This window comes from Primulina eburnea, chromosome 6, assembly GCF_022965805.1.
Source record: "Primulina eburnea isolate SZY01 chromosome 6, ASM2296580v1, whole genome shotgun sequence".
In the NCBI taxonomy this organism is placed as follows: Eukaryota; Viridiplantae; Streptophyta; class Magnoliopsida; order Lamiales; family Gesneriaceae; genus Primulina; species Primulina eburnea.
Window position 1 is genome coordinate 8,970,532 of NC_133106.1, and position 11,059 is coordinate 8,981,590.

The 11,059-nt window shown below is 35.4% G+C and overlaps 1 protein-coding gene across 1 annotated transcript; it reads right to left on the reverse strand.

The window, feature by feature from the left end:
- Positions 1-211: 211 nt before the first annotated feature.
- Positions 212-2,177, reverse strand: LOC140835301 (uncharacterized). The gene is made up of 4 exons (XM_073200791.1): positions 1,778-2,177; positions 1,435-1,592; positions 573-967; positions 212-422 (listed from the first exon to the last, which is right to left on the reverse strand). The coding sequence occupies exons 1-4, from the start codon at positions 2,175-2,177 to the stop codon at positions 212-214; spliced, it is 1,164 nt and encodes a 387-aa protein (XP_073056892.1).
- Positions 2,178-11,059: the final 8,882 nt, after the last annotated feature.

Genomic DNA, 11,059 nt, shown 5'->3' on the forward strand with positions numbered 1-11,059 from the left:
CAATCATCTTCATCAACATTTCCTGTAGTACCTATCAAACTGCTCTCTAACGGATCTCTAGTTCATGTACAATCAAGAGATATACATGAGTTTATAACATCAATGCTTTTACAAGTACTTACCTCATTTGATCCCTTCATGGCTTGATCGATATTAAAAATGACTTCTTCTCCACCAACTCTCAAGGTGAGTTAACCCTTATGCACATCTATCATGCCCTTCCAGTTGCCAGAAAAGGTCTCCCAAAGATTAATGGAGCATCATGATCCTCCTCCATATCTAAAATCACAAAATCAGCAGGAAAAATAAATTTATCCACTTTTACCATTAGATCTTCCACGATCCCACGTGGATACGTGATACTTCTGTCTGCAAGCTGTAAGGATATAGTGGTTGGTTTGACATCTCCAAGCTCCAATTCCCTGTAAATAGAAAATGGCATCAAATTAATACTTGTCTCTAAAATCACACAAAGCTCTACTACATTTAGAACCACCAATAAAGCAAGGAATAATAAACTCCCTGGATCTTTTAATTTTTGTGGTAGCTTCTTTTGAAGAATGGCGCTACACTCTTCAGTCAGCTTCACAGTCTCAAACTCCAGCAGCTTGCTCTTCTTAGAAATCACATCTTTAATAAATTTTGCATAATTCGGCATTTTCTCCCAAGCATCAGCAAATGGTATGTTGATGTGTATCTTCTTAAAGATCTCTAGGAATTTTGCAAACTGATCATTCAAATTCTTCTTTTTGAACCTCTGAGGGTATGGAAGGGTCGGCTTAAATACGGGAGGTTGTTCAACTTCAACTTCGGCCTTAGACTCCTCAGTTTGATTTTCTTTTCTATCCTCAAAGTCACCCTCTTCAACAGTCTTCTTCTTATCCATTTTCTCCTTGGACTTTTGCACCTCCAATTCTTTTCCACTTCTCAAAGTGACTGCCTTGCACTGCTCTTTTGGGATTAACTTCTGTGTTATTAGGAAATTGACCCCTGTTCTGATCTCTCAAACCGTTGGCCAAATGTCCAATTTTCATCTCCAGTGATTTAATCGTCGCACCCATATTTCCTATGTGAGTCTCCATATTGTTAAGAAGAGACTCAGTCCTTGCCATCCTTTTTCCAGATTCAGCAACAAATGTTCCCACTAAATCCTCAAATGAAGGCTTTCCTTCCCCTTTGATGTATTGAATCCGGTGGAGGATTTAACACATTTTTATTATTCGCATATGAAAAATTTCCGTGGTTTCTTAAACCAAGATGATAAGCATTAGAGGGAGGGTTACCTCGATATCCTCCGTAGCCACCAAAGTTCTTGTCGTTGATGTACTGTGCTTCTTCAGGAAGAGATGGTTCTTCAGCAACAAACGATGGACTCTAAGTCTCTGATGTGCTCAACTTATTCATAGCTGCTATTTGTGTGGTCAATACAGATACCTGGGCAGTGAGAGACGTAATAGGATCCACAGAATAAACTCTAGCTGTCCTCTTTACTCCAGTCCTATTAGATGGCCAATGGTAGCTATTTATAGTCATCAGCTCAAGCAATTCATAGGCTTGCTCAGGAGATTTGACAAAGATCGTGCTACCAGCTGCTGCATCAATCGTTCCTCATGTTTGCCCATTTAGACCGTTGTAGAATAATTCAATTTGCACCAAGTCTTCGAAGCCATGGTTCGGACACTTTCTCAACAATTCCTTGTATCTTTCCCATGCCTCGTACAACTGCTCAAAATCGGTCTGCCTGAAAGTGCTAATCTCAATATTCAACTGTACAGACTTGCAGGGGGAAAGTATTTTGCCAGAAATTTCGTCGCTATCTCCTGCCATGTCATGATACTTCCCAAAGGAAGCGATTTGAGCCATCCTCTAACTTGGTCCCTGAGAGAAAATGGAAACAAACTAAATCTAATAATATCATCAGGAACATTATTAATTTTTACTGTATCATTGATCTCCAGGAAAGTCCTCAAATGAACGTGAGGATCAGCAGTAGCAGTTCCAGCAAACTGGCTTTGCTGAACCATATTGATCAGAGCAGGCTTCAACTCGAAATTATAGCCGTTGATGATCCCTCGAGTGAAGCCAGAATAATGAGTGTTGATCACTGGTAGGAAGTGATCTCTGATAGATATAGCTTCCGGCAGGTTATGTCTGTCATTCTCTTTGTATTCAGTCATTGCTTGGATCTCTTTTCTTCTTTCTTTTCTTAATCTTCTCGCAGTTCTTTCAATCTCCGGATAAAATTAATCAAGTCAGGGTTTTGTGATATTAGCATGCACTGTCAAGCAGAAAAAATGAAAAACTCAATCAATATAAAATAAATAAAATAAAAAGCTCTAAATTAAAATCTAGACTAATTCGTAACAACACTGATAAATTCAAATATTAACACTTCTCGGCAACGGCTCCAAAAACTTGTTGCATGATTTCTTGATTGTTCGCAAGCACACGACGTCAAATTATAGTAAAATGTATTTTGGAGTACAAGTGTCGTTCCCATGAGGAGTGTGTATAGAAACGTATATCAGTGATTTTAATTAAAATAGTCTCAACTTTATTTAGAAAAATCAAAGGAAGTTTGGTTTGTTTAAAAACAACTTAATTGAAAATAAATAATTAAACTAAACATCGAATTGAGACAATGAGGGAAAATATCTAGAGAAATAATTTCACTTAGTTTCCACGATGATTATTCCCAGTTAAATTTATGTTCATGAATTCCAATTACTTAATGGCCAAGAACACTTAATTATTTTATTCCTCATTTCCCAAGTGACAAATAAACTGTATTATTGAAATCTCTATTCAAACATTCCTAATAAGAGTTTAAATTTAAATGATAAATGCAAACGATTCTTAAGCCTCGCTAAAGTTATACGCCTTTCGAACGATATAAACATTCAACGATGTGTCTCTAATGATCTATAATCCTAGTTCCTCTCCCGAGTTGTATAATTAATCAGACAACAAACAATTTATGGCCAGTAAATTGCAGTAAAATAAACACAGAGACACAATTAAACAACAAAGGGATTCAATCAAATAAACCACATCAAATCATCGTGTTCACAAAGCTACATCATTCTCTAGACTGGAAAATTAGTTCATGACGAATTCTAAATAAAAACAACACATGTTTAAAGTTTTAGACATCGCAGCAATAGAAAATAAAGATGGAGGAATCAGATAACAAATCGGAAGTGGCGTCTGTGTCCCCAGATCTGTCATTCTTCGCATTTGTGATCGTTCTTCGCACTCCGATCTTCGTCTTGTGTTCGTCCCTCCTCTCCCGTGTGTTTTTCTCTCCAAAACGGCGTCCTTCCATTCTAAACTTTGGTTTCCTTTCATTTCCGCATCTGTGCTGTAAATTGAAAGCCCAAATTGTTTGTCTTGCCTCCATTGGCGTCGCGACTCTAAGTAAGTGGCGCCTAGGTGCCCGTGCTTCGCTGGTGTAGACGCCACGACGCTTGTTCTTTGTATGTGATGTGCCACAACTCTTCGTTGGCAGCGCCTAGGCGCTCACTCCTCGGTAGTTTGGCGCCGCGGCACTTGATCTTCGGCCTAATGAGCGCTGCGGCGCTACAGTGTGGCGTTGCGGCTTTCGTCTATCGCATTTTAACAATTAAAAACACCTTTGTTTGCTCTAAACCGTCCAATAGTTGTTTATCCCCTGTACAACACATAAACAACAAAAACCAAGCATAATTCTATTCAAAACACACATAGATCAAATGGATTAGTATATAAATTAAGTGCAATTCTTGCACATTTCAATCTTGCACTGAATTTCGAATTTCAGGTATTTATTGGCTTGAAATTTCAAATACTATGTACTATTTAATATTTTCAAATTTATTATTTTTTAAAATAATACATTAATTCGAAAATAAATTCTTATAGATATCTATATTTAATTAATTACATGCCCAAAAATTTGGGATCTCACAGTTTTCCTCAAAAATTACTGTACCGGTTACAGAAGTCTCTTCATTTTGTATCATAAGCTTGAACTCAATGTCACTTTTTTTCATAAATGAGATTAATGTTCTCCAATCTTTGACATATCTCATTTATGTTTACATGTTCTTGAGCTGAAAATACATTAGATTCACCAAAAATAACTTCAGCGGTTTCTTCAACGGTAAAAGAATTATATTTAAAGACTGTAAGATTTGTTGACTAATGAATAACCAGTAAATAATCTTCATCAGCTTTAGAATCAAAGACAGTTAAGTGAATTTTGTCATTTTTTGTGAATGAAACATTTGCAGCCAAATATCTTGAAATATGAAATGTCCAGTTTTATGTTATTCAAAATCTCATAAGGAGTCATGTTTTTTCTTTTGTTTATCATAGATTTGTTTTGAGTGTAACAAGCTGTATTGACTGTTTCTGCCCAAAGCCTTTGATAAACATTTGGATCAGCAATCATTGTTCTAGTCTCTTCATTCAAAGTCCTGATCCTTCTCTATGCAACACCATTTTGTTGACCTGCAAATGAAATATTGTCTTGGTTTCCCCGTTTGAACACTTTGTCTAGGCTGTGATGGCCTGTTCCAAGACCAGTTAGTATACCATTGGTTTCTCTATTCATTCCCATTTGGTCTTGGCTTTAGCCATTTTTCACAGACTTGGAGTTCTGAGATTCTGTAACGCCCCGAAAATTTAAAGATCCACGCAAACCACATGCATGTAATTATTAAATTCCTTTGTATTTTAATTAAATGTTTTAATTGCATTATTTAATTATGTTGTCCATATTTGCATGTTTAAAATATATTTTTCTACATGATTGCATTAAAATGTATTTTTAAGGGTTATTCGAGTTGCGATCGAGGAACGGAGACCGAGGGCTGAAAAATAGAAAATATTTTTAATAAATAATTGTTTTTAATTATTTTAAATAAGGGTGATGATTTTTTCTTATTTTTGAAATTATGGGGTTTTGGGGTGATTTTATACGCCGAGACGTAAATTTTATCGGTGTTGGATTTTCAACAAAAATATAAACGTTTTGACAACCCGGCTAGTAAATTCACAAATTTTATTTAAAAAAATTATTTTTAATATCTTAATTAAGACTAATGGGCTTAATTGATGGCTTAATAGGCCTAAAAGCCTTGTTAGTAATTAAGTAGTATATATTATGTGATAAACTCCTTTAATCCTACAATTCTTCCAAAAAAGCTCACGCCCCACTTCTAAAATTCTTACCTATACACACGGCACACACATCAAAAGTGGAAGGAAAAAGCATCAAGTTTGATAGATTTTTCAAGCCGTCGTTTCTCGTCGCCGTTCTTCGTTTCGTCAACGGATATTCGTGCGTTAAAACGCAAAGGCACGCCATATTCTCCTTTTACTCATCAACACACCATAATATTTATTTGAACATGTTTTGAAAGAAAACAAGGCACACAACTTGAATATTTTCGGAACTATGCATCCCCATGGTTTGAACTCTTGATTTTTCATCCAAAATCATGTTTATATGATGTTCAAGGGGCTGCCATGAATTAGGATATGAATAGGCATGTATTTCCACAATTTTAAAGGTCTAGAATCACACATAAAAGCAACAAAACGCTGCACAAAACACAGAAACGTGAAGCTGGAACAGAAAGTGGTTTGTGTGGGTGTCAAGGGCTCGATTTCATGGGTTATGGGACTTGGCTTGCTCAGGGTTGGGACCAAGGCTTGGCCAGGGTCCGTGAGGGGTCAAGGGGGAGTCCTAGCCACGCTAGGACTCGAGACAATAGGCTGGGGAGGAGTCCTAGCAATCTAGGACTCCATCCACGAGAGTTATCAAGAAGTGGTGCAGGCTGCAGCAGCTTGTGCATGGCTTGTTGGCTCGGTCAGGGGCTTTGGGCTGGGCTAGGATAGTTCCTTAGGGTCCTAGGAGGGTGCACAAGGGTCGGGCCAGGGTCTGGGATGGCTGGGCTGGCTGCTGGTGCGAGAAACATGAGGTAGACGCATGGAAGCAAGGGCTGTGCGCAGCGGCTGTATTGTTTAAGTGGCTCGCTGCAGGTGGGCTCGAGGGCATGGAGGTCTTGATGGTTGACTTTGCTGGACTGAAGGTGCACATAACCCGAGGACCTACGCTAGTTTTCCGCACTAGTTATGATTTATGATTTTAAGTGATGTTAAAGATATTTTTACGAGAATTTATTTATGAGTGATTTTTGAGAGGTTAAAGTATGGGCTATATTTTTCAAATAATGTTTTTGGGTTGATAAATAGTTGGTTGTTTTATTTTTGAAATGGTTCCAAAATATTTTATGATTCAGCCAAATGCTATGCGAGGTTTGAAAAAAATAAATTCTAGTACTTTTTAAGAAAAGGAATAAACAGGCTTTTCAGTTGGTATCAGAGCAATGGTTGTGTTAAGGGTTGTGCCACCATCAGCGCCGGAAAGATCAGTCGTCAAGCCTCAAAGTTGTAAGTTTTTACATGCTTTATATGATTTTATGATGTTACCTGCATAAGTACATGAATTATATGTTTACGTAACATGTTTAGTAGCTTCATGATAATATATGATTTATATGCATTATAATTTTTATACGTGATACGATATGAAATAAGAAATTATTTTTTTCAAAGCATGTTGGCTTCGTGGTGGAATTGGACGATGTTGATTCTTGGGTGTTAGTATCGACGTTCTATTTTTGGGCTATAAGTTAATAGTGAATTTTATGAATGTTTTTGGGACACGTACTTCTAAGAAAATATTTATGATTCATGGTTACTAGTCGAATTAAATTTTGGGAATTAGGCGTAAGGAATAATGATTTAAGGATATGCAACGATTTGGGAGTAAGAAAATGTATAAAGTGGGATTTTAAGTTTTGATGAAAGATAAGATTGATTATGAGAATTGATTTTGGGTTAATAAGTTTGAAATTTTTGAAATTATGTTATGGGAAACCAATAGAAGGATATTAAGAATGCCAAGAACTTATGGGTTAATGTAGGATTTTCGAAATTAAGGACCAATTAAGATAATTTTGAGGAAATTAAGAATTTATTTTGCAAATATTAAGGAATTTGGGGACTAGTTTAACAATAAGCGATAATTAAATGGTTTAAATAATAAGAATTTCGAGGATTTAAACTTTTAAAAATATTTGGAATCTTGGGATATCATGGTTTTAGTATTATAAGGAATTGGAATCAAGGGTTTTTAAGGATGAATCGATATTAGGCTTGAAAAATCTAAGCGTTTGCGAATGTGTTTGGGATGTTAAGATTTAAATATGATAAGTTGACGAACATTTTGGGTATAAATTAAGGAAAATAATATACTATAAGTTTGGTTATCCAGCCTTTAATATTGGGAATCGTAAGAAAAAAGTGGAAATTCGATGTTATAATAGTAATAGTACTAAGTCATTTGGGTCTTTTTAAGTTACAATTTGCAAATAAGGATTTAGAAGATAAATTAATTGGGATCAAGGAGACGTAAGGACCTTCTAGAATATAAGTTTTATAAGAGTAGCGCAGCGGAAGCGTGGATTTTTGGGATACTAGAACAAACTCTAAACTTTGGGTTATCTAGGATAAGCGAATTTCGAGGACGAAATTCAATTTAAGGGGGAAAGATTGTAACGCCCCGAAAATTTAAAGGTCCACGCAAACCACATGCATGTAATTATAAAATTCCTTTGTATTTTAATTAAATGTTTTAACTGCATTATTTAATTATGTTTTCCATATTTGCATGTTTAAAATATATTTTTCTACATGATTGCATTAAAATGTATTTTTAAGGGTTATTCGAGTTGTGATCGAGGAACGGAGACCGAGGGCTGAAAAATAGAAAATATTTTTAATAAATAATTGTTTTTACTTATTTTAAATAAGGGTGATGATTTTTCCTTATTTTTGAAATTATGGGGTTTTGGGGTGATTTTATACGCCGAGACGTAAATTTTATCGGTGTTGGATTTTCAACAAAAATATAAACGTTTTGACAAACCGGCTAGTAAATTCACAAATTTTATTTAAAAAAAATTATTTTTAATATCTTAATTAAGACTAATGGGCTTAATTGATGGCTTAATAGGCCTAAAAGCCTTGTTAGTAATTAAGTAGTATATATTATGTGATAAACTCCTTTAACCCAACAATTCTTCCAAAAAAGCTCACGCCCCACTTCTGAAATTCTTACCTATACACACGGCACACACATCAAAAGTGGAAGGAAAAAGCATCAAGTTTGATAGATTTTTCAAGCCGTCGTTTCTCGTCGTCGTTCTTCGTTTCGTCAACGGATATTCGTGCGTTAAAACGCAAAGGCACGCCATATTCTCCTTTTACTCATCATCACACCATAATATTTATTTGAACATGTTTTGAAAAAAAACAAGGCACACAACTTGAATATTTTCGGAACTATGCATCCCCATGGTTTGAACTCTTGATTTTTCATCCAAAATCATGTTTATATGATGTTCAAGGGGCTGCCATGAATTAGGATATGAATAGGCATGTATTTCCACAATTTTAAAGGTCTAGAATCACACATAAAAGCAACAAAACGCTGCACAAAACACAGAAACGTGAAGCTGGAACAGAAAGTGGTTTGTGTGGGTGTCAAGGGCTCGATTTCATGGGTTATGGGACTTGGCTTGCTCAGGGTTGGGACCAAGGCTTGGCCAGGGTCCGTGAGGGGTCAAGGGGGAGTCCTAGCCACGCTAGGACTCGAGACAATAGGCTGGGGAGGAGTCCTAGCAATCTAGGACTCCATCCACGAGAGTTATCAAGAAGTGGTGCAGGCTGCAGCAGCTTGTGCATGGCTTTTTGGCTCGGTCAGGGGCTTTGGGCTGGGCTAGGATAGTTCCTTAGGGTCCTAGGAGGGTGCACAAGGGTCGGGCCAGGGTCTGGGATGGCTGGGCTGGCTGCTGGTGCGAGAAACATGAGGTAGACGCATGGAAGCAAGGGCTGTGCGCAGCGGCTGTATTGTTTAAGTGGCTCGCTGCAGGTGGGCTCGAGGGCATGGAGGTCTTGATGGTTGACTTTGCTGGACTGAAGGTGCACATAACCCGAGGACCTACGCTAGTTTTCCGCACTAGTTATGATTTATGATTTTAAGTGATGTTAAAGATATTTTTACGAGAATTTATTTATGAGTGATTTTTGAGAGGTTAAAGTATGGGCTATATTTTTCAAATAATGTTTTTGGGTTGATAAATAGTTGGTTGTTTTATTTTTGAAATGGTTCCAAAATATTTTATGATTCAGCCAAATGCTATGCGAGGTTTGAAAAAAAAAAAATTCTAGTACTTTTTAAGAAAAGGAATAAGCAGGCTTTTCAGTTGGTATAAGAGCAATGGTTGTGTTAAGGGTTGTGCCACCATCAGCGCCGGAAAGATCAGTCGTCAAGCCTCAAAGTTGTAAGTTTTTACATGCTTTATATGATTTTATGATGTTACCTGCATAAGTACATGAATTATATGTTTACGTAACATGTTTAGTAGCTTCATGATAATATATGATTTATATGCATTATAATTTTTATACGTGATACGATATGAAATAAGAAATTATTTTTTTCAAAGCATGTTGGCTTCGTGGTGGAATTGGACGATGTTGATTCTTGGGTGTTAGTATCGACGTTCTATTTTTGGGCTATAAGTTAATAGTGAATTTTATGAATGTTTTTGGGACACATACTTCTAAGAAAATATTTATGATTCATGGTTACTAGTCGAATTAAATTTTGGGAATTAGGCGTAAGGAATAATGATTTAAGGATATGCAACGATTTGGGAGTAAGAAAATGTATAAAGTGGGATTTTATGTTTTGATGAAAGGTAAGATTGATTATGAGAATTGATTTTGGGTTAATAAGTTTGAAATTTTTGAAATTATGTTATGGGAAACCAATAGAAGGAAATTAAGAATGCCAAGAACTTATGGGTTAATCGTAGGATTTTCGAAATTAAGGACCAATTAAGATAATTTTGAGGAAATTAAGAATTTATTTTGCAAATATTAAGGAATTTGGGGACTAGTTTAACAATAAGCGATAATTAAATGGTTTAAATAATAAGAATTTCGAGGATTTAGAATTTTAAAAATATTTGGAATCTTGGGATATCATGGTTTTAGTATTATAAGGAATTGGAATCAAGGGTTTTTAAGGATGAATCGATATTAGGCTTGAAAAATCTAAGCGTTTGCGAATGTGTTTGGGATGTTAAGATTTAAATATTATAAGTTGACGAACATTTTGGGTATAAATTAAGAAAAATAATATACTATAAGTTTGGTTATCCAGCCTTTAATATTGGGAATCGTAAGAAAAAAGTGGAAATTCGATGTTATAATAGTAATAGTACTAAGTCATTTGGGTCTTTTTAAGTTACAATTTGCAAATAAGGATTTAGAAGATAAATTAATTGGGATCAAGGAGACGTAAGGACCTTCTAGAATATAAGTTTTATCAGAGTAGAGCAGCGGAAGCGTGGATTTTTGGGATACTAGAACAAACTCTAAAATTTGGGTTATCTAGGATAAGCGAATTAAGAGGACGAAATTCAATTTAAGGGGGAAAGATTGTAACGCCCCGAAAATTTAAAGGTCCACGCAAACCACATGCATGTAATTATTAAATTCCTTTGTATTTTAATTAAATATTTTAATTGCATTATTTAATTATGTTGTCCATATTTGCATGTTTAAAATATATTTTTCTACATGATTGCATTAAAATGTATTTTTAAGGGTTATTCGAGTTGCGATCGAGGAACGGAGACCGAGGGCTGAAAAATAGAAAATATTTTTAATAAATAATTGTTTTTAATTATATTAAATAAGGGTGATGATTTTTCCTTATTTTTGAAATTATGGAGTTTTGGGGTGATTTTATACGCCGAGACGTAAATTTTATCGGTGTTGGATTTTCAACAAAAATATAAACGTTTTGACAACCCGGCTAGTAAATTCACAAATTTTATTTAAAAAAAAATTATTTTTAATATCTTAATTAAGACTAATGGGCTTAATTGATGGCTTAATAGGCCTAAAAGCCTTGTTAGTAATTAAGTAGTATATA